This window comes from Neophocaena asiaeorientalis, unplaced genomic scaffold, assembly GCF_003031525.2.
Source record: "Neophocaena asiaeorientalis asiaeorientalis breed wild unplaced genomic scaffold, Neophocaena_asiaeorientalis_V1.1 scaffold280, whole genome shotgun sequence".
NCBI lineage: Eukaryota > Metazoa > Chordata > Mammalia > Artiodactyla > Phocoenidae > Neophocaena > Neophocaena asiaeorientalis.
In genome coordinates this window covers 5,824,485-5,849,117 of record NW_020185321.1, presented here as the reverse complement: position 1 = coordinate 5,849,117, position 24,633 = coordinate 5,824,485, and the positions used below count along the sequence as shown (strand labels likewise).

The following is a 24,633-nucleotide window of genomic DNA, read 5'->3' as shown; positions in this document are numbered from 1 at the left end:
GAGAAAACAAAACAAAACAAATCTACACAAACACCTTGCAGGACCACAAGACTTTAAAATCACATAAGTGTCTGGGGGTTCTAACTCTCTGGAGAAGATAAGTATGCCATATAAAACAAGTAAAAAGTTAGAATGCAAAAGATATATTTGAGCAATATTACAAATCACTAAGCCAAAAACAATAAATAGCCAAAAACACAAAAACCAAAAGTAACTGTAAGCAAAACATCCCTGGACAAGAAACTCATATGAGGGCTCCCCTGGCGGTGCAGTGGTTGAGAGTCCGCCTGCCGATGCAAGGGACACGGGTTCGTGCCCTGGTACGGGAGGATCCCACATGCCGTGGAGCGGCTGGGCCCATGAGCCATGGCCACTGAGCCTGTGCATCCGGAGCCTGTGCTCCACAACAGAAGAGGCCACAACAGTGAGAGGGCTGTGTACCGCAAAAAAAAAAAAAAAAAAAAAACTAATAAAAAAAAAAAAAAAAAAAAAAGAAACTCATATGAAAATAACTCAAATAATTAATAATTAGGGAAATACATTTCCCATGCATTTAAGAAACGGATTGATAGGCATCATCCTACATAAACGGATATTCAGAATGTTAATTGATATAAAAAGAAATATTTGGTGATACTGAACAAAGCTGAAAGTATATCTCACTTATGAATGAATAATTCTAGTTCTAGAGTGGCCATAAAGTCTGGAAATAGATTTAATTGAGGTAGAATCTCTGCAATAACTTATACTTAAATACACATATTTTTCCAATGAAACTCAGAAATAAATGGGCTTTATATATGTCTTTCATTCAAAAATCTTCTCACCAGTACAACTTGTTCAATGTCAAGTAAGTTGCCTGCCCGCTCTAAAGGCATTCCCACATTCCTTACATTCATAGGGTTTATTACTATTATGAATTCTCTGATGTTTTGTAAAGGATGAACTATGTCTAAAGGCCTTCCCACATGCCTTGCATTCATAAGGTTTCTCTCCAGTATGAATTCTCTGATGTTCAGTAAGGGCCGAACTGTGTCTAAAGGCCTTCCCACATACCTTACATTCATAAGGTTTCTCACCACTATGAATTCTCTGATGTTGAATAAGGGCTGAAGTAAGTCTAAAGAACTTTCCACACACTTTACATTCATAAGGTTTCTGACCACTGTGAATTCTCTGATGTCGAGTAAGTTCACTGCCTACTCCAAAAGCTTTCCCACATTCCTTACATTTATATGGTTTCTCACCAGTATGAATTCTCTGATGTCTAGTCAGGGATGAACTGTTTCTAAATACCTTTCCACATGCTTTGCATTCATAGGGTTTCTTACCACTATGAATTCTCTGATGTCGAGCAAGTTCTCGACAGACTCCAAAAGTCTTCCCACATTCTTTACATGCATAAGGTTTCTCACCAGTATGAATTCTCTGATGTTCAATAAGCTGTGAACGAATTCTAAAGACCTTCTCACATTGTATACATTTGTATGGCTTCTCACCAGTATGAATTCTCTGATGTTCAGTTAGTTGTGAATGAAATCTAAAGTCCTTGCCACATTCCATACATTTGTAAGGTTTCTCATCAGTATGGATTTTCTGATGTCTAGTAAGTTGTGCATGCACTCTAAACGATTTCCTACAGAAAGTGCATTCATAGGGTTTCTCACCATCATGAATTCTTTGAAGTGCAGTGATTTTTTCAGTTCTTCTAAAAGTCCTTCCATATTGCTTACATTTATAGCACTTCTGATCATCACAGTGTACACTATGGTCTTCACAAAAACTAAATGCATTCCCACATTCCATACATTTACAAGATTTCATACCAGTATGAATATTAAGTTGTAGGGTATGTGGGTCATCTACTCCAAAGGTTTTCCAATATCTACTATGTTCAGAGGTTTTCTCAGTATATATTTTCTCATACTCATCAAAGTTTAAGTCACAAATAAGGACCTTCCCAAATTCCTTACAGGGCTTCTCACTACCATGAATTCTCTGATGTAATGTAAGAGATTTATGAATTTTGTAATTGGGTACTTTTTCAGAGATGATTTTCATTTGACTGAAATATCCCACTTCGGGTCTTTGCACTTCAGTCTTCCTTTTGCTTTGCCAATCATTTCTGACAATGGAGTTCTCAAGGCCAACTAATTTACTACTTTCTGTTACTTCCCAATGAGAATCATTTTTTTCAATAATGTCCTTCTCTGTAGATGAAGTCTCTTTGTCACACTTGGATTCCAAGTCTGAAAGAAAGGGAAAAAAACAATTAAACAAAAAATAGTTATAAAATGCACAGGAGAAAAACTGAAAATAATTCACAGTATAAGTGAATGATTAAAATACTGTTATGAAGTTTGAGGAAAGGTAAAGAGAACTCAGAGAATGATAAGAGTATAACATAAGGTTGTGAAGTTTGTGCTAAGAGAAATGGATTAAGTCAGTGGGTCTGAAATTTTGGTGTTGATCATCACCTAGTAAGCTTGTCAAGTACTGATGTTCATGAACTAATCCAGATAAACTGAATCAACACCTATAGATGTGGAAATTAGTCATCAGTATCTTGTAGAGATACTGCAAATACAGATCAAAATTTGATTATTGATACATACTAACAATTTTCTGATACTTTTCTTCTTCTACAATATAATCCCAATACTTTATCATTGATAACAGGGTGCTGCTTGTAAAACAACATTTTAATCCATTATCCCCTTTCACCTAATCATTTTCACCTTCTGCATCAAACCACATTTCCTATCATTTAGAGATACCCACAAGATATTTCATTTCTCAGAAATGGAATCCTTATATACTACTTCCTTTTCGTTGTCTGGGTCTAAAAGTTACCACCCTCTGAAATTAGGTACTAGCTGACTCTAAGTAAGTTCATATCTATATCTCTATTCCAATATCTAGTTCCTTGCCCTCATACCCATTTTTCCAATTGTGTAATCTGTAATTTTCTCTGTTATCATACTGTTTATTTCCTTATTAAACTCCAAAAGGACAAATAAAATCATTCTATGTGCCACTGAATAGCAAGCTCCAAGGTCATAGTAATTTATAATTACAGGAAAAGCAAATCACTGGTTGAAAGCAATGTGAGAATAAAAGCCAATATTACAAAAAGAAGTCACTGGAGAACACAATTACCAGAATAATTATATAACTATAAGAATCTCCATGCCTTTAAAACCTCACACTACACTACAGTGATTTTATATACATGAAAATTATAATATAGTAAGATACATTCATTTATATAATAGTGTTTATAAATGATTGTTTTCCAATTGCCTCTCCACCTACGCATACTGTCTCCATCACTGCTGTTAATTTCCTCCTATGCAAAATCATGAGTTTCTTCATCCCAATAAAGATGGTGTTTTATTTACCTCTCTTCAGTAACGTTTTCACTATTATTCATCTATCCTCCTGAAATCCTAGTCTATATTTAAATGTTTTCCTTCATGCTCTTTCCCAGGTATTCCTTTCCATTTTCTTATTCTCAAAGCTAACCACTGCTATACTGCCTAAAATAGTATCAGAATGTTTTAGATATTATAATAGGTATTTCCCATACTTTAAAGCTTATGTAATTCTGAGTAAACCTGCGGCTGAAAAGGAGAATTTGGTAACAGAATGATATGTAAAATGTGGTGAAGGTGGGCAAGAGTGTAAGGCACTTTGTAACAAAAGATCTCTTGGACCTAGCTGGAGATTGGCAATCAGATGAGGGAACAACCTAAGGAAAATCCAAAGTGACTGAAATACATTGCATGATAAAAGGCAAAAATAATTTCTTGTGACTGAATTATGTATAATTAAGGTGAAATAATGCAAACACCATTATTTGACTGAAACAATAAAATCATAAATGAATGCCAGTATCAGTAAATTAAAAGTACTTCCAATTAGAAATGAAGACACTTTCTATCAAATAACTGTTTAGTTATTGTAGAAATGTAACTGAAATTACAAAACTTTCAGGGAATGGTGGCGTTGAAAATATTGCACATTAAAAATCTATGAAACTCAATATTAGTCACATAGAAAGTAAGAATTTAGACACTTACATTGATAAAACTGAAAGAATGAAAACCAATGTATACATTCCATTCAAGAAGACAGAAAAGAACAAAGTGACCTAAAGAAAAGGTGAGAGGAGAATTCAATAAATATAGAATCAGAATGTGATGAGTTAGAGAACATATAAAGAATATAATCAACAAATATAAAAAGTGAAAGAAATCAAAGATGACATAAACAGATGGAGAAATATACCATGTCCTTGGATTGGAAGAATCAATACTGTGAAAATGACTATACTACCCAAAGCAATCTACAGATTCAATGCAATCCCTGTCAGACTCCTAGTGGTATTCCTCACAGAATTAGAACAAAAAATTTTACAATTCGTATGGAAACACAAAAGACCCAAATAGCCAAAGCAATCTTGAGAAAGAAAAACAGAGTTGGAGGAATCAGGCTCCCTGACTTCAAACTATACCACAAAGCTTCAGTAATCAAGACAGTATGGTACTGGCACAAAAACAGAAAAGTAGATCAATGGAACAGGATAGAATGCCCAGAGATAAACCCACACACATATTGTCATCTAATTTACGAGAAGAGAGGCAAGAACATACAATGGAGAAAGGACAGCCTCTTCAATAAGTGGTGCTGGGAAAACTGGACAGCTACATGTAAAAGAATGAAATTAGAACACTCCCTAACACCATACACAAAAATAAACTCCAAATGGATTAAAGACCTAAATGTAAGACGAGACACTATAAAACTCTTAGAGGAAAACATAGGAAAAACACTCCGACACAAACAACAGCAAGATCTTTTTTGACCCACCTCCTAGAGTAACGGAAATAAAAATAAACAAATGGAACTTAAAAAAAAAAATCCAATTAAAAAATGGATGGAAGGGGCTTCCCTGGTGGTGCAGTGGTTGGGAGTCTGCCGATGCAGGGGATACGGGTTTGTGCCCCAGTCTGGGAGGATTCCACATGCTGCGGAGCAGCTAGGCCCGTAAGCCATGGCCACTGAGCCTGCAGGTCTGGAGCCTGTGCTCCACAGCAGGAGAGGCCACAATGGTGAAAGGCCCATGTAATGCAAAAAAAAAAAAAAAAAGGATGGAAGACCTAAATAGACATTTCACCAAGGAAGACATACAGATGGCCAAGAAGCACATGAAAAGATGCTCAACATCACTAATTATTAGAGGAATGCGAATCAAAACTACAATGAGGTATCACCTCATGCCAGTCAGAATGGCTATTATCAAACAATCTAGAAACAATAAATGCTGGAAAGGGTTTGGTGAAAAGAGAACCCTCCTGCACTGTTGGTGGGAATGTAAATTGAAACAACCACTATGGAAAACAGTATGGAGGTTCCTTAAAAAACTAAAAATAGAACTACCATATGACCCAGCAATCCCACTACTAGGCATATACCCTGAGAAAAGCATAATTCAAAAAGAGACATGTACCACAATGTTCATTGCAGCACTATTTACAATAGCTAGGACATGGAATCAACCTAAATGTCCATTGACAAATGAATGGATAAAGAAGATGTGGCACATATATACAATGGAATATTACTCAACCATAAAAAGAAACGAAATTGAGTTATTTGTAGTGAGGTTGATGGACCTAGAGTCTGTTATACAGAGTGAAGTAAGTCAGAAAGAGAAAAACAAATACCATATTCTAACACATATACGTGGAATCTAAAAAAAAAAATGGTATTGATGAACCTAGTTGCAGGGCAGGAATAAAGATGCAGACATAGAGAATGGACTTGAGGACATGGGGTGGGAGGGGTAAGTTGGGGCGAAGTGAGAGAGTAGCATCGACATATATACACTACCGAATGTAAAGTAGTTAGCTAGTGGGAAGGAGCAGCATAGCACAGAGAGATCAGCTCTGTGCTTTGCGATGATCTAGAGGGGTGGGATAGGGAGGATGGGAAGGAGGCTCATGAGGGAGGGGATATAGGGTCATATGTATGCATATGGCTGATTCATTTTGGTGTACAACAGAAACTAACACAGTATTGTGAAGCAATTATACTCCAATAAAGATCTATTAAAAAAATAAATGACAAATGAAAGAACCATCACAGAGGGTATTTTTAAATGTTGTAAGACTCATATGCCAACCAATTTGAAAATGTTGACTTATGAATTATTTTCTAGGTAAATAAATACTGAAAACCCCAGAAGCCATAAAAGTTGAAAAATGAACAATTTGCTAGAAAGAGATAAAATTGTCAAAGACTTACCTCCCATGAAACAAAAAATCATAAGCATGCCTATTGCCCAGGTTGTGGCAATAAACCAGGTAATGAACCATGGCTCCTAAAATAAAGATCTGAGTCACGACCTGGAGCAGGTAAGGTAGAAGATGTGCCCTTGACTGTTGTGACAGAAGCAAGAATGTTTTATAATATTAATGAACCATAACAAAAAGACACAGATCATCAAAGGAGACCACCATTTTGACAATACAATAATCAAAAGAGGGTAAAAAGTACTTTGTGTACCTAAACATGTTAACTAAACAACTAAAAATTTATAGCTAGAATTAATTTTTTAAAAAGGAACAAAACACATAAAACATGGAAAACCAGAAGAACTCATTTTTAACCAATTCAGGTGTTTGGTCTGGGATAGGGAAGGTATAGGGTGAGCCTGGGAAAGCTTCAGAAAGCAATAGTAAATTCAAAGAATAAAGAATCAAGTCAAAGGTACACAAAAATCCATAAGGAATTAGTATTTATACAGCTAGGCATCAACAAAGACTGTGATGGGCTAAAGTATACTAAACCAATGAAAATCAACAAATCCATAATGATACATAAATAAGAGGTCAGAAAATTTCAAGTGCACCATTTGAGGTGGCTAATTAGTTACAATCATATAAAGAGTATAATCAAACACTTGCTGCCTTTTCCATTAGATTTCAAGTTTATCAAGTAGCATGAGGGTAACTAATTAGATGTATTAGAAGGAATGACGGACTTAGTACAACACTGATTTAAATGAAGGTTTTCAATTGTAAAAAGCATTAAGTGAATTGTTGATGAGGAACTGTGTATTCATAGAATGCTAAAGTAGGACCAGAGAGATCCCTTTCTGACCATAATATCTGAATTAGTTCCATTATTCTTCATCCCTTTATTTTGCTTACTTTTCTTCATAGCACATATCACTATCCATGATATATTTTCTAATCATTTATTTACCTATTTATTATATATCTCACTTACTAGTATGTTAGTTCCATGACATTAAGATCTGTATTGATCTTTCTTACCATTGTACTTATAGGGCTAACACACCTTAAAAAGAAATGAAATTGAGCTATTTGTAATGAGATGGATAGACCTAGAGTCTGTCATACAGAGTGAAGTAAGTCAGAAAGAAAAAGACAAATACCGTATGCTAACACATATATATGGAATTTAAGGGGAAAAAATGTCATGAAGAACCTAGGGGTAAGACAGGAATAAAGACGCAGACCTACTGGAGAACGGACTTGAGGATATGGGGAGGGGGAAGGGTGAGTTTTGACAGGGCGAGAGAGAGTCATGGACATATACACACTATAGGGCTAACACAATATCTATTACTGTACACACTGATTAAGTGTTGATTATATAAATGACCAAGATTTTTTTGTCAGTGAAGACATTTATGTAAGTCTAAATACAAGAGGAACTAGGGGAAATGTTGGTTGAATTGGGGAAGATCTTAATTTCCTTCCCCAAGTATCAGGCTTTTTTCCCATATGGGTTTAAAGGGAGTTTCCCCAAGACATCACAGGGGCCAACCTCCTCTTGGACAGGCTGGGCTTTTTACTCTGGTGATGGCTTTCCTTGCTTCATCAAGTCCTCACTCACCTAGCCCCGTTTACTTGTCACATTCCTCATAACCCTCCAGGGCAACTTCCCTTCCACTAATAAGGCAGTCAAAACTGGCTTAGAAATGGAACACTCTGTTTACAACAAAGAAATGTAACATAATATATAGAAATATATAAGAATCATAACCAATTCTAAAAAACACTTTTGAGAATTGGTTAAGTTTTTAATAAATGAGGTTGAAATGAAAGACTTCAGAGAAGATAAATATGAGAAGATTGAAAGAACATTCACCTTAAAGTGACCATAGAATTACAAAGTATAAAGAGAGTATAAATTTTCTGACCTCTTATTTACGTATCATTATGGATTTGTTGATTTTCATTGGTTTAGTATACTTTAGCCCATCATAGCTTTTGATTGTTAATGGCTAGCTGTATAAATACTTTACCAGACAGGTAAAGAAATGTCTTCTTTTATTTAAACCCATGCTATCTCTTTGCCTTGAGAGGCAGTATGTTGTAACAGCTAAGAATATCAACTTTGGCATCAGACTGCTTGGGTAAGAAAACCTGCTTCTGACACTAACTAGTTATGTAACCCTGGAGGGGTAGCCTAAATACTCTTTGTCTTAGCAATCTCTTCAAAGAACAATAATGCAAGTAGTATTTATGCCATAGGGTTGTAGAATTAGATAACTCAGTATATTAAAAGGGCTTAAATCGGGGCCTGGTACAAGGCAAGAACTATGTGAGCTGAGAGGAAAACAAGCTTTCTAAAACATTAAAAGGTCCTTGCTGGAATACTGACTTAACGTTAAATGCAAAGTTCTTTAACCCCATAGCAGGTGTAAGACAACACTTGTGTCAGGCAATGAATATGACCTCTATTTGCCAATGTAACAATATAAATTATACAAATTCTTTTAATAATCATAACAACTCAGGACACAGTATCTTAGCTGTTCTCCCAGAAGGTGGGCAAGAAAGTAATAAAGAAATTTTAGCAATTCTGGGCTCAAACACAATATAATAAGTATCTCAAAGGATACAGTGTATGTATACTAGAAGTCAAATCCAAGGACTTCCCTGGTGGCACAGTGGTTAAGAATCCACCTGCCAATGCAGGAGACACGGGTTCAAGCCCTGGTTTGGGAAGATCCCACATGCCACAGAGCAACTAAACCCATGTGCCGGGGAGAAGGAGGGGAAATTGGCAGAAGAGTAAGACGTGGAGATCACCTTCCTCCCCACAGATACACCAGAAATACATCTACATGGGAGTTCCTACAGAACTCCTACTGAATGTTGGCAGAAGACCCCAGACATACCAAAAGGCAAGAAACTCCCCACGTACCTGGGTAGGGCAAAAGAAAAAAGAATAAACAGAGACAAAAGGATAGGGACGGGACCTGCACCAGTGGGAGGGAGCTGTGAAGGAGGAAAGGTTTCCACACACTAGGAAGCCCCTTCGCGGGTGGAGACTGTGGGTGGCAGAGGGGGAAAGCTACAGAGCTGCGGAGGACAGCACATCCACAGGGGTGCGGAGGGCAAAGCAGAGAGATTCCCGCACAGAGGATCGGTGCCAACCAGCACTCACCAGCCCAAGAGGCCTGTCTGCTCACCCACCGGGGCGGGTGGGGCTGGGAGCTGAGGCTTGGGCTTCAGTGGGAGCGCAGGGAGAGGACTGGGGTTGGCGGCGTGAACAGAGCCTGCAGGGGGTTAGTGCACCATGGCTAGCCGGGAAGGAGTTGGGGGAAAAGTCTAGACTTTTTCTTCCCTCTTTGTTTCGTGGTGCGTGAGGAGACGGGATTAAGAGCCCTGCTTAAAGGTGCTCCAGAGACAGGCGCAAGCTGTGGCTAAAAGCACGGACCCCAGAGACGTGCATGAGATGCTAAGGCTGCTGCTGCCACCTCCAAGAAGCCTGTGTGCAAGCACAGGTCACTATCCACACTCCCCTTCCGGGGAGCCTGTGCAGCCCGCCACTGCCAGGGTCCCGGCATCCAGGAACAACTTCCCCGGGAGAACGCACGGCGTGCCTCAGGCTGGTGCAAGTCACATCGGCCTCTGCCGCCACAGGCTCACCCCACACTCCGTACCCTCCCTCCCCCCGGACTGAGTGAGCCAGAGACCCCGAAGCAGCTGCTCCTTTAACCCTGTCCTATCTGAGCAAAGAACAGACGCCCTCCAGCGACCTACATGCAGAGGCAGGGCCAAATCCAAAGCTGAACCCTGGGAGCTGTGAGAACAAAGAAGAGAAAGGGAAATCTCTCCCAGCAGCCTCAGAAGCAGCGGATTAAAGCTCCACAATCAACTTGATGTACCCTGCATCTGTGGAATACATGAATAGACAACAAACGAATCAACCCAAATTGAGGAGGTGGACATTGAGAGCAAGATTTATGATTTTTTTTCCCCTTTTCCTCTTTATCCGTGTGGATGAAAGGCTCTTGGTGCTACATCCAGGAGTCAGTGCTGTGCCTCTGAGGTGGGAGAGCCAACTTCAGGACACTGGTCCACAAGGGACCTCCCAGCTCCAAATAATATCAAGCAGCGAAAATCTCCCAGAGATCTCCATAGCAACACCAGCACCCAGCTTCACTCAACGACCAGCAAGCTACAGTGCTGGACACCCTATGCCAAACAGCTAATATGCTGTCTACAAGAGACCCAGTTCAGACCTAGAGACACATATAGACTGAAAGTAAGGGGATGAAAAAAGATATATTATGCAAATTGAAACCAAAAGAAAGCTGAAGTAGCAGTTCTCATATCAGACAAAATAGACTTTAAAATAAAGTCTATTAGAAGAGACAAAGGACACTACCTAATGATCAAGTGATCGATCCAAGACAAAATTGGCACGTATATACAATGGAATATTACTCAGCCATAAAAAGAAACGAAATTGAGCTATTTGTAATGAGGTGGATGGACCTAGAGTCTGTCATACAGAGTGAAGTAAGTCAGAAAGAGAAAGACAAATACCGTATGCTAACACATATATATGGAAGTGAAGAAAAAGAAAATGTCATGAAGAACCTAGGGGTAAGACAGGAATAAAGACACAGACCTACTAGAGAATGGACTTGAGGATATGGGGAGGAGGAAGGGTAAGCTGTGACAAAGCGAGAGAGAGGAATGGACATATACACACTACCAAATGTAAGGTAGATAGCTAGTGGGAATCAGCCACATAGCACAGGGAGATCAGCTCGGTGCTTTGGAACCGCCTGGAGGGGTGGGATAGGGAGAGTGGGAGGGAGGGAGACACAAGAGGGAAGAGATATGGGAACATATGTATATGTATAACTGATTCACTTTGTTATAAAGCAGAAACTAACAAACCATTGTAAAGCAATCATACTAATAAAGATGTAAAAAAAAAAACCCGTGTGCCACAACTACTGAGCCTGTGCTCTACAGCCTGCAAGCCACAACTACTGAGCCCTCGTGCCACAACTACTGAAGCCTGCATGCCTAGAGCCCATGCTCCGCAATAAGATAAGCCACAGCAATGGGAAGCATGTGCACTGCACTGAAAAGTAGTCCCCACTCACCGCAACTAGAGAAAGCCTACACGCAGTAACAAAGTCCCAACACAGCCAAAAATAAATGAACGTAGAAATTATAAGAGACTGAGAAGGGACTTCATAGAAATTACATGAAGTTTCTTAAAAGATAGCTTTGAGTTCACTGAATGTCAACTGATATTCTATAGAACATATTCTAAATTATGTAAACAGCTAAATTTACCCAGTGAGACCAAGTTGCTGTAATTTTCCATCATCACGTCCCAGTACAAGTCCCTCTGAGCAGAATCCAGATACTCCCATTCCTCCTGAGAGAAGCTGATGACCACATCCCTGAATGTCACCAATTCCTGAAACAACAAACCACGTAAGTATAATTGAAGGAAACATTTTTGAGTAAAAGATAAGAAATAAAGAATTGAATTAAACTATTTTATATAGAATGGATAAACAATAAGAGACTACTGTATAGCACAGGAAACTATATTCAATATCCTGTAATAAACCATAATGGAAAAGAATATATATCTATATAACTGAATCACTTTGCTGTACAACAGAAATTAACACAACATTGTAAATCAACTATACTTCAATAATATAAATTTAAAAAAAAAAGAAAAAGAATTGCATTACAGGAAGGGGGTCTAATAGCAAGTACATCGGCCAGGGGTAGAAGCCTATGGTATGGGAAGTAAGGAAATTAATGCTACCAAACCAGACTATCTACAGGTCTTTAAAGAATCCTTTTGATTCAGAGAAATCTTCCTGCATGCTATGGGATTTCTTAGCTAAGCACGTCTGGAAATAAAATAATCAGTTTACAAATTAAAAGAAATAGTGTATACATGAGCGCTTCATGCTACATGCCTGCTGAATGTATTATCAATAATAGTGAATTTCTACATCCTCGTTCCTCTGTAAAGGAAAAATATCTAGCTTAGAAAATGGGATATGAACAATATTTTAAAATTTCTTACAACCCCAAGTTCATCACTGTTAATCACCATTTCACATTATATAAGAATTATAACTTCTAATGAAAAATTATTTATTCAATGCTTTTTAGTGGCTACAGAGTCGTCTGCTTGGTGGAAATATATCAGCCTTAATTATATTTAGACATATAAGTTGGATAAGATCTCCTCCAATTCTGAAATCTACAGTAATCTATTTATGTCTGACTGAGACTAGTCAACATCAAATCCAGTCTACCTGGAAAAATAGGTCTGTTCAGAAGTACAGACTTTGCCCATATGTCATCAAATGGATCCATTTGCTCTTTTTCTCTACCCAAGAGTATGAAAAAGGCTGGTCAATGCCTCCATCTAGGGATTCCATTTCTACCCTATAGCTGCTCTGAACAAAACACTGAACACATATGAATGTTGAACATTATTTGGAGAATAGATAGACACATAGGAGGTACAGTGTGCTGTTTGACTCCAACTCTCACGAGAAAGTGAAAATGGGGATTTTTATGGGGATGTGGGGTACACTCTTAGGGCTGCTTTCTGGGAAGATTCAGAAAAATGAAATGTTCACAAAGGAGAAAGAAATAGCAACTTACATGGTCCATGGTTAGAACTGTAAAGAATTGATCAGGGAATTCCACTTCTGGTATGACAGCATGAGGAGCTCCACCGACATGCTCCCCATTGAAACTGGTAAAAATTATATATAAAAACATAGAGCAAATGAAGAAACATTTGTAAATCTACTAAAACTTATTAAGAACTGTGAAAGTCTGCAGTATCTTAATCTAACCTGCACCCTTCCTTGTCCATCCCATCCTAGTGAGAAAAAGATTCCACTGCAAACTAGTACAGCCAAGGACACAAACTTCCTCACCACTCATGCCCTGTTCCCAGTCAGATAACTATCTTCCTGGGAGGAGTAGAACATGAGCATTTCTCATTCTGCCCCCAGATACCTGTTGCTCAGGCAAATGCAACAAAGGAATGGAGATTTTCTTCTGCCTAGTATCCACACAAGAATTGTATGTTGTACCATGGGTGTGGCACTGCTGAGAATACTGGGGTTCCAACTGTCTTTGCCTTGGCTCATAGGGCAGGAGTTCCATGCCACAAGAGGCAAGTTGAGACCTAGGACTGCTGCCCAATCCCCTCCAGAGCCCTCTCCAAAGGAACTGCCTTCATTTGCAACAGAGTGTGAAGAAGTTCAAGGGTAAGGACATTCTCAAAAACACTGGAAATTTTGGTGAAAGGCTATTGCAAGAAGATTGAAAAATTCATTGGAGTTAAATGCTAAACGGTAGGCTGGCTAGTTTGTCAGAAAGGATCAGAGAAAGATACTTGGGGAGCCCTTCCTATTGTCAGAACAAATCTCAGACACTGACTCTATTTCATTAGTCTGCGAAGCAGTGTAACCCCACAGCATTACTGAAAACAATAGTGCTATCAGTCACAATCAGTGGATCCTAACAGCTTGGTGTGGTCAGGTAAAGAGACACTCAAAGACAGCCCCGTCAAAACCACTGTCATCCAAGGGTAACTGTGGTAATAGCAAAGTCTATACCCCAAGGAGCAACATCAGAGATTTACACTATGGGGGAGATAGATTTCACTTCATTAATATAGCCAGTCACTAAACAAGAAAGCAAATAACAATAACAGACCTGGGGAGAAGAAGTAGACAAAAACACCAGAGTTACAACAACTATCTAAAATATCTACTTTCCACAAACAAGAGACAGGTGAAGAAGTAGGAAAATATAACCCATAAACCAAAAACACTAAAGCCAAAACCAAACAGACAACAGAAACTGCCTGTGAGGAAGCAACCAGATTTAACAAAGACTTCAAAGTAGCCATTATAAATATGTTCAATAAACAAAGGGACCCATGCTTAAAGTAAATGAAGGTATGATCACAATGTCATATCAAATAAAGAATCAGTGAAGAGATAGAAGTTATTTAATATCTGAACATAAAATCTATCATCCAAAATTCAGTTTTCAAATCTTATCTTTGGCTGTTACTGTGTAACCTTTTACTAAGTTACTTAACTGCCTTAATTTCCTCATCAGTAAAATGGAAATAACAATATGACCTACCTCAAAGTGTTGCTGTCTGGACCAAATTAAGTAAAAGACATAAAGCATTTTCAGTGCCATATAAAAAGCACCTAATGATACCTAATAAAAGCTGTCTGCTAATTTATGAAATGGTAAAGAATATTTCACATCCCTTGTTTCATTATTTTTTAAAAATTCCCTCTATGCTTCACCTTTGTGCTACAGTGAAATTTGAGATTTTCAGGTCTGTTCTTTCCTATAATGTTAACTCATTTCAGAGTCCAGCCTTGAGATTACAATTTTTCCTCAATAATATTTGTCACAAAGATTCTCAAAAATGAAAGGACATATCTCCTTGACCTCTACACAAAGCTGCAGACATATAACTAGAATCTATCTAATATGTGACAATTTGAGCATAAAAGGCTTAATCTTGTTCCCCTGTCCAACACAGAGAGTTACATGCATATTTATTTCTGTTTCTATAAAACTGTCCTTTCAAGTGTAATTTGTATAATGAGGTCTTGTATGATACCTGGATTTCCCAGATCATTCCTATGTCCTCTGAAAGAAACCACCACTTCTTAAAAAACCATGAATCTCTGATCAGCAGTCTTAATTCATGATTTGTTCTCCTGGTAATTGTTTATTTGATATCTATGTAATCTCCAAAGCTTTGAAAAGTTAGATATGTCAAATCACATGGTGACCACTGGCACTTTCTACTTATGCCTACATGCCTAGAAGTGTGATAAAACTGTGACTTTGTCTCACTTATGTGGCAAATTTCTGTAATTCTTTTTGCAGAAACAAAAGAAGAAATACATACACAGGTTCAAAAATTCTGAACAAAATATTAGCAAACTGAATTCAACAATACATTAAAAGGATCATACACCATGACCAAGTGGGATTTATTCCATGGATGCAAGAATGGTTCACCATCCCCAAAACAATTAATGTGATACATCATATTAACAAAATGAGGGATAAAACACACATGATCATCTCAATAGATGCATAAAAAGCATCTGACAAAATTACACATCCATTTATGATAAAAATTCTCAGTAAACTGGATATAGAGGGAACATACCTCAGCATAATAAAGGTCATATATAACAAGTCCACAGCAAATATCATACTTAATGGTGAAAAGCTGAAAGCTTTTCTTCCAAGAACAGGAACAAGACAAGGATACCCACTCTTGACACTTTCATTCAACACAGTATTAGAAGTCTTAGCCAGAGCAATTACATGTTAAAAAAAAAAAAAGAGAGAAACAAAAAAGAAATAAAAGACATCTAAATGAGAAAAGAAGCAAAACTGTCACTATTTTCAGATGTGATATTACATACAAGAAAAGCCTAATGATTCCACCAAAAAACTATTATAAGTAATAAACAAATATAATAAAGTTGCAGGATACAAAATCAATATAAAAAAAATCAGTTGTATTTCTATGGACTAATAATGAACACTCAGAAAGAAAAATTATGAGAACAATCCCGTTTACAAGTGCATCAAAAAGAATAAAATACCTAGGAATAAATTGAGCCAAGGAGGTGAAAGACCTGTACACCAAAAAAATAAGACACGGATGAAAGAAAGTGAAGACGAAATAAATAAATGGAAAGGTATTCCATGTTCATGGATTGGAAGAATAAATGCTACCCAAAACAATCTACAGATTCAGGGTAATCCCTATCAAAATTCCCATCCAATGGCATCTTTCAGAGAAATAGAAAAAAAGTCCTAAAATTTGTATGGAATCACAAAAGGCCCCAAATAGCCAAAGAAATTTTGAGAGAGAAAAATAAAGCTGGAGGCATCATGCTTCCTGATTCCAAATTATATTACAAAGCTATAGTAATTGAACCAATGTGGTATTGGTTTTTTAAAAAAAACACACACAGAGAAAGGAACAGAATAGACAGCCCAGAAATAAACTCAAGTACTTATGGTCAATTTATGACAATGGAGCCAAGAATATACAATGTAGTAAGGACAGTCTCTTCAATAGATAGTTTTGGGAAAATGGACAGCCACATGCAAAAGCATGAAACTAGACCACTACTTTGCACCATACACAAAACTCAAAAGACTTGAACATAAAACCTGAAAACATAAAACTCCTAGAAGATAATACAGTGGGTAAGCAATTTTACATCCGTCGTGGCAGTGATTTTTTTTTGGATTTAGCACAAAAAAGCAAAAGCAACAAAAGCAAAAAACAAAACAAAACAAACAAGTGGGACTACATCAAACAAAAAAACCATCAGCAAAATGAAAAGGCAACCTTCTAATGGAGAAAATATTTGCAAATCATATTACTGATAAGGGGTTAATATCCAAAACATACAAAGAACTCATACAACTCAATAGCAAAAAAACAAACAATTCGATTTTAAAAATGGGCAGAGGGTTTGAATAGACATTTTTCCAAGGAAAACATAGATTTCCACCGGGTACATGAAAAGGTGCTCAACATCATTAATCATCAGGGAAATGCAAATCAAAACCATAATGAAGGGCTTCCCTGGTGGCGCAGTGGTCGAGAGTCCGCCTGCCGTTGCAGGGGACACGGGTTCGTGCCTCGGCCCGGGAGGATCCTACGTGCTGCGGAGTGGCGGGGCCCGTGAGCCATGGCCGCTGGGCCTGTGCGTCCAGAGCCTGTGCTCCGCGACGGGAGAGGCCACAACAGTGAGAGGCCCGCATACCGCAAAAAATAAATAAATAAAATAAACCACAATGAAACATCACCTCAACTGTTAGAATGGCTATCATCAAAAAGACAGATAACAAATGCTGGTGAGGATGTGGAGAAAAAAAAATCCTTGTGCACTGTTCGTGGGAATGTAAATTGGTACAGCCACTATGGAAAACAGAATGGAGATTCCTTTAAAAAATTAAAAACAGAAATACCATATGATCCTGCAATTCCACTTCTGGGTATTTATCTTAAGGAAACTAAAACACTAACTCAGAAAGACTTATGTACCCCCCATGCTCATGCAGCATTATTTACAATAGCAAGCATGGAAACAACCTAAGTGTCCACAGATGGATGAATGGGTAAAGAAAATGTCACACACACACACACACACACGGAATATTATTCAGCCACTAAAAAAAGAATGAAATCTTGCCGTTTGTGACAACATGGATGAACCCTGACGGCATTATGCTAAGTGAAATAAGTAAGAGTAAGACAAATACTGTATGATATTACTTATATGTGGAATCGAAAAAACCCAAAACCAAAAGACAAATTCCTAGGCACTGAAAACAGATAGATGGTTGCCAGAGATGGTGGGTAAGGGGTGGACAAAATGGGTGAAGGTGGTCAAAAGGTACAAACTTTTAGTTATAAAATAAATCAATCATGGGGATCAATGTACACCATGATGACTATAGTTAATAATACTGTCTGTATATTTGAATGTTGCTAAGAGTGTATCTTAAAAGTTCTTATCACAAGGAAAAAAACAACTCATAATTATGTATAATGATGAATGTTAACTAGATTTATTGTGGTCTTTTTGCAATATACACAAATATCGAATCATTATGTTATTCACTTGAAACTAATACAATGTTATATGTCAATTATATCTCCAAAAAAATAAAACAAAACAACAACAAAAAGCCCCACATACCTAGAGAGAAAAATTTTGGAAGAATGTACATTATGTTATTACAAGTGATTATTCTGGATGGTGGGACTATGAGTAATTATTGACTTTATACTTTCCAAGTTCCTTAAAAACGGAATAGTTTACAACACACCTGCATTAATTCCATCATCAGAAATATATGAGAGGTATTTCTGCATAACAGATTTAACAGAGTTGGAGGCAAGTTTTCCTTCTGTTTAATAACATTATGAACAAAAAGATCTTCAAAATGAGTGGGAACATGAAGGAAATTTGTGACTGAAATAAATTACTTCTACAAACTTATGAACATCCTTTAGTTGCATCACTCCAGTGCAGTAGGGTACATTCACTATTCACGTACTTGAATTAACAAAATTCAAGATGGTAGCATTTTCAGACTAAATAAGAAAATGTGAAAAAAAAAAAAAAAGAAAATGTGTGTAAAGAAGGCAGAAATGTGTGTGGTACAGCGTACACGCTTATTATATATGGCTTAATTTTTTAACTTCATTATTCAAAAACTAATATTTCAGATATATAAAATTGCTTACAAATGCAATCTTAGTAAAACAGATTCATATACAATACTGACAATTTGGAATGTTCTTTTCCCTATGTAAAAATACTGTATAATATTACATATTAAGCATTTTTCTTTTTATGACTAACTCCATAGTTTCTCTTATCTGCATGGTATTATCATCACATTTACGTAATGTGATTAACTTAGTTTTTAAGATTATATACACTTATATAACCCCATGAAGTTAGACATTCTGCAAACAAAACCAAACATACCAAAAAAAAAAAAAGTTAGGAACTATATAATAGAATAATTTTGAACATAATTTCAACAGATTTGTGGTCCTTTGTGAGCACCAAAATGGAATCAAATTGCCTTAGGTTAAGAATTTCTATTTTAGGACTTTTGCAAATCTGGCTGTTAAAAATTCCTTTTAAGTGCTCATCAAAATTAACTTTATATTTTCATTACTCTTCATTTATAGAAATTTATGAGGAATATTTAGAATCTTCACATAATAACAACTATTTTTTTCTTGAGGACTTATTAAGTACAAGGTACTCATTAAGTGGTCTAGGGCTATGCCCAGATTAATGTATCCAATTCTCATAAAATCCATAAGGCACTGATGTGATTATTATGTACATTTTATAAAAAGAAATTATAAAACATAGACTAATAACTATTGACCTCCTTGAAATATGACTAGTGTGAACAAAGAACTGAATTTTCAATTTAGTTTTAATTAAAATACAAAAGCAATATAAAATGTTTTTCAATTAAACACAATTTTATTGTTTTGGTGTGAATATATTTCACCTTAACCACTGAAAATTTAACATCCAAATTGAGAAGTGCTATAACAATAAAATATGCACGAAATTTTGAAAACTTAGTATGAAGATATGAATGTAAAATACTTCAATCTATTTATTATATGTTGAAATAATATTTTAGAGATATTGGTTCAAATAAGATGCATTATCAAAATTAATTTCAACTATTTCTTCCTACTTTTTAAAATGTGTTCAATAGAAATTGTAAAATTATCTAAGTGGCTTTCATTATATTTCCATTAGTATTGCTTTAGACTCAAATACCACTATACCACACTGCCTATCACAGTCTACACCAATATGTGGTCTGAAACAAAGTCTACTGCCAAATCTCAAACAAGACTTGGTTGTCACCACTCAAAACTCCCCATGGATTCTCTGGAAAAACTCCCTGCCCTTGTACACACATACCTCTCTTCACGAAACTCCAATCATATACCCACTCTTAAATGTCAAAGTCAACTTTGTCACTTACTGATTGAAATCAAACCACTTCCTATCTTGCCTTGTTTGGAAACCAAAGGTATCTGCTATGTTATTCTACCTAACCTTAACAAAGCATATTCTAAAACAAGCCCTTAATTTATCCTCCATGAGTTGTATTTCTGTGCTATCCTTTGGAAAGAAGAGCATGTGCAGTAATTGAATAATTTACCCAATGGGTATGGGAATATTAACTGGAAGGGAAAAGGGTATTTGGAAAGGCACTGGAAGGGAAGGGGACCCATCTCTATGGCCCTGTTATTAATTGGGAAGGGAAGTCCTATGAACCAGGAAAATTGATAAGTCACAATTAGGTAGGGAAATTTAAAAGAAAGAAAGCAAATATTCTATGCTCTGTAAAACAAAAATGTATGAAAACAAAAAGCAAACACGAACTGACCTTGTATGGGCCATTAAGTTAGTAGCAATGCTCTCCACTTCAGAACTTGCAGAGCTACAGGACCAAGAAGAAGGGACTTGTGAGACTCAGGACTGGCTAAGAGTCGTGGTGAACATACTGTCCACCATCAGACATGACCCATCACCCACCACAAATACAAGCGGATGGAAGTAAGAGTGAAACTAGAATGCTGACTTTTACCAGTATCAGAGAAAAAGGTAAGCATCACCTATGCCCAGACCTGGAATCTAAGTTCACAGCAGTTTCTACAGGACACAGCTCAGGGAATGCTGTGGTTGTGAAAGGTGTAAATGGCCTCCATAATGCATCCAAGGGAGTTTAACCCACGAAGGGATTCTACACCTGTGCCCTCCCCCTCACGTCTTCCCAGAAGCCTGTCTTGAAGGCAAGTGCAGGCCTAAATGCTAATCCAAGGATTCAGTATGTACTTTTCTATTGGGAACTTTCATTATAGGAGTGAAATTCATGACTTTCACTCTGATGGCCATCCCTCTACAGCTAGACCCAACTGGCTACATGGTGTGAGGACAGAAGAGAATCCAGGGAAACACATTCCAAGAAACGATGGAACCTACAATTGGACCTGGATGGGCAACACTCACTTCACCAATGCCCTCTCTGTGTAAAGTACGAGGCTGGGTACTGGGGACATGGTGTTAATAGCTTATACACACACACGTACAAAAAAATTTTACACACTCCTAGATGAAAAAAACAAAACTCCAAACTTCAACAAGCTCATTGAAAACAAAATTAAAAAACTCCACTTCGTGCACACTTATAGTCAGTCACAACAGAGATGTTACAGGATCACTCGGTCACAGTGTCAGTCAGACACCCTCGTCGCCACGTCCATGTTAACCATGGTCACACAGTAGGCTCCGCCCCCGCTGACAGTCTCACCAACCCAATCAGATACCAGTAACGCCAACCCAGGGCCCCGTCACACGCACTCTAGCCCCCGCTCTAACGCACGCACAGGCGCGAACTAACACTCAACAAGGACGCCGTCACAAACAGTAGCACCCGCAACCATGGTCGTCCGCGGCTCACGCATACACAAGCTCCTGGTTCCACAAGCCCCATCCACGCTCTCCGAGCTTCAGGCCACCTCACCGCCAGCCCCTCCCGCAGCTTAACCTGCGTCACCTCAACTCACCAGGTATAACCCAATAATGACCACGACACCGGAAGGTGAACCAAAGGTCGAAGGTCATTGGCGGCTCTGGGGCCTGTGGGAAACGTAGTCCAACACCGAAAAAGTCCAGACTTTCGAGCGGAGCGTGGAGCCCATCAGCTGCAGAGACACTCCCCTCCCTGCCCCGAGACTACCGGGAATTCCAGGGCGCAATGATCGTACGACTTTGGTGGAGGGGTTGCAGCTGGTTGTCCTTCCAGATGCCGAAGAGCCGGGTGATGGTTCTCTGAGAGCGAGGTGAGGTCACGGAAGGAAGGAGAGCCCAAGCCGAGGAAGTAATCGCAAACCTGGGCCGGGGAGGGCAGAAAAGGGAACCGGAAGCCGGGTGCGGGCCGAGGAGGCAAACGGAAAAATCCTGGCTCGGGTAGGACTGGCTGAGAATTGGAAGCTCCGGGCCTAGGAGGGAAGAGGGAGTTGGGAACCCAGCAGAGGAGGGCCGGGGCGGGAATCGTGAATCTCTGCCGAGGGAGGCCGGGCTAAGAAGGGCTGAAGTCGTGCGGAGGGACTTCGGGCAGGAGAGAGCCCAGGCGAGAAGTTCACTCAGGCCTGTACGTGCGGGACCCCAGGTCCGTGATCGTGAACCAGAGGGTCAAGGGTTTTGTTGTTTTTGTCAGTTTTGGCCCTTGAGAAAACCCCAACACCCATGGCACATAGCAGACGCGCAGTGAGTGTATGCACGCCCTTGGCGTGTTTAATATCGTCACTGCCAGGAAGTTCGCTGGTGTCCTTTTCCTTTAGTTTCATAGCAGAGACAGCCATGGTTCTGATACATGTCATCGTAGTTTAGCTTTGTCAGTTGTACAATTCCAATTGTCTCCTTTAGCTCATCCTAGTATTTTAAGATTTATTAATGTTGTTTAGTTCATTCCTTTTGTTTCTGGACAGCATTCCATTGTGCAAATGTGCCACAATTTGTGTTTTCATTTTTCTCTGTATGAACATTTAGTTTATTTCCAGGTTTTATGTATTTTGATAACGCTGGCATGTTTCCATTTCTCCTGGGGAGATACCTAGTGGAAGAAAATGCTGATAATAGGTTAAGTTTCTATTTAACTTTCTAAGAAGCTGACAAACCTTGTAGGATGATTAGTTACGATTTCTGTTTGAGACTGTATGTGACTGTGAAGTAAGTGGTTTCTGAGTTTGATTTGGTATTCTTCTATGGAATTAGGAGATGGGCTCAGTGGAGTTAGGAATATCACGTATAGTCCATGGAATTGTGGTTTTGTGAAGTGGGTGAGATTATAGGAAACAAGGTGTCTGTACCAACTCTTATCATGATTTTGTGTGTTCATTATAATGTGACTGTGAAAGTGGATCACTACATAAGTGATATTAATGAATGACTGCGAAACTGTGTGTGTCTAGTTAGGTGTGTTTCATTTTGGTTCTGCTTGCAGAATTATGACTGTTTCTAATCAAGTAAAATAGCAGTATAAGATTATCCAAAGGAAATGAAACAGGATATTAAAGAGATAACTGACTCCTTCCTATCTTCACTGCAGCAATATTCACAATAGCCAAGACATGGAAACAGCCTAAGTGTCCACTGACAGATGAATGGATAAAGAAAATGTGTGTGTTTACACCCACGCACTCATTCACACACACACACACACACACACACAAACACACACACACTGGAGTATTATTTGGCCTTAAAGAAGGAAATCCCACCATTTGTGACAACATGGAAGGACACTGAGGGCATTATGCTAAGTGAAGTAAGTCAGACAGAAAGGCAAATACTATGTTCTCACTGTATGTGGAATCTAAAAAAACCCAAACTCATTGAAATACAGCGTAGAATAATAGTGGTTGCCTGAGGGTGAGAGAAAGGGAGAGATGTTGGTCAAAGGTTATAAGATGAATAAGTTCTGCGGATCTAATGTACAGCATGGTGACTATTATTAATAATACTCTGTATTATATACTTGGAAGTTGTTAAGTGATTAGATCTTAAATGTTATCACCACACACAAAAAAGCATAATTATATGAGGTAACTAACCTTATCGTGGTGATCTTTTCCCAATATATACATGTATCAAATCATCACATTGTACACCTTGAACTTAAGTATGTTACTTTAAAAAAAAAAGAATTGGAAAGTAGGAGGTAAAATCAATTTCTAGATGACTGGATTGTATACTTGGAACACCATCTGAACTAATTCTAATATGTTGAAATGACTAGGGTTCAATAAGTAGTTCACAAGAAAATACTTTTTTTACCTCTATGTACTACTTTTAACAGATTTGAGTGAGTTTTTTTCCCCTGTTCCTGGATGAAATTATGGGTAATTTAATAACTTTTTCAGTCGCTCTAAGCTAAGGAAAAGTATCTGAAATACTTCGAATCACAAGGTCAGTCTCATAGCAATTAAATTAGTCATTTTCTAATAAAAATGTTTACTGTAAAAATCAATATTTAAACTTCATTTAAAGGACAAATTTCTTCCATCTTACTGAAACCTGCAGTGTGGAAAAGTACATAATCAGTTTCTTCTCTATTTCCCTAGCCTGTATTACTGAATAGTTAATATTTAGCATAATGAATATTAATATTTAATAGTAACTGTTTACTGTGTAAGTAGGCAGATTTAATCAAGTTGTTATGGAAACTCTAAGGTAAGTGCAGTTTCACATGTTTTCTTATGCCTCCCTTCTCTCTTCCTTGTTCATTTTTCTAAAAAAGAATCGAAAAGAGCAAAGGTCCTCTCTTGCAAATCTTAAAGCCATGGCTCCGATTAGATGACGTTTCTTTTCTCCTTTCTGCAATAGTCTTTTTCCCCTAGCATATATGAGCAGTTTCCCATTTTGAAACTTCCTGGAGATAGGATTCCCTTTCATGAAACTGGTCCACATTTCCTTTTATTCTCTCCAGATAAACCTGTACCTTATCCAACATCTTCTTCTAATTTTAACTAATGTTCACTTACTAATTGCATGTTTCACTCAGCATCTCCTTTCTCATGCCCACAAATGGAAATACATTCTCTTGAGTTAAATAAGCATATATTCCTTGAATGAACCTTTCTTGTCTAGACAGTGAT

At 37.9% G+C, this 24,633-nt stretch overlaps 2 protein-coding genes across 5 annotated transcripts in view; one reads left to right on the top strand and one right to left on the bottom strand.

Annotated features, from left to right (window-relative positions):
- Positions 1 to 497: 497 nt before the first annotated feature.
- On the bottom strand, positions 498 to 21,619 carry ZNF529 (zinc finger protein 529). Its single transcript, XM_024733889.1, has 5 exons — positions 21,541 to 21,619; positions 20,361 to 20,414; positions 12,993 to 13,086; positions 11,646 to 11,772; positions 498 to 2,249 (listed from the first exon to the last, which is right to left on the bottom strand). Exons 2-5 carry the CDS (start codon positions 20,372 to 20,374, stop codon positions 847 to 849), a joined length of 1,638 nt encoding a protein of 545 aa, XP_024589657.1. The 5' UTR covers positions 20,375 to 20,414; positions 21,541 to 21,619; the 3' UTR covers positions 498 to 846.
- A 72-nt stretch (positions 21,620 to 21,691) lies between these two features.
- Positions 21,692 to 24,633, top strand: part of ZNF382 (zinc finger protein 382) — a 52,157-nt gene continuing 49,215 nt past the window's right edge. For 2 of the 4 annotated variants that reach the window (XM_024733874.1, XM_024733868.1), the window contains exon 1: positions 22,085 to 22,145. The gene's annotated coding sequence lies outside the window, so the exon portion shown is untranslated. Of the gene's footprint in view, positions 21,817 to 22,084; positions 22,146 to 24,633 lie in introns of those variants that run through there. The other 2 variants (XM_024733869.1, XM_024733870.1) reach the window with 2 other exon arrangements.

Bases quoted from the DNA above. Each gene is read 5' to 3' on its own strand.
- ZNF529 (XM_024733889.1), bottom strand. The intron at 11,773-12,992 runs GTAAGTTGCTAT...TTGTTGTTTCAG, and splicing joins CAGTTCTAACCATGGACCAT to GAATTGGTGACATTCAGGGA. The intron at 2,250-11,645 runs GTAAATTTAGCT...CCTTTCTTTCAG, and splicing joins CAGCAACTTGGTCTCACTGG to ACTTGGAATCCAAGTGTGAC.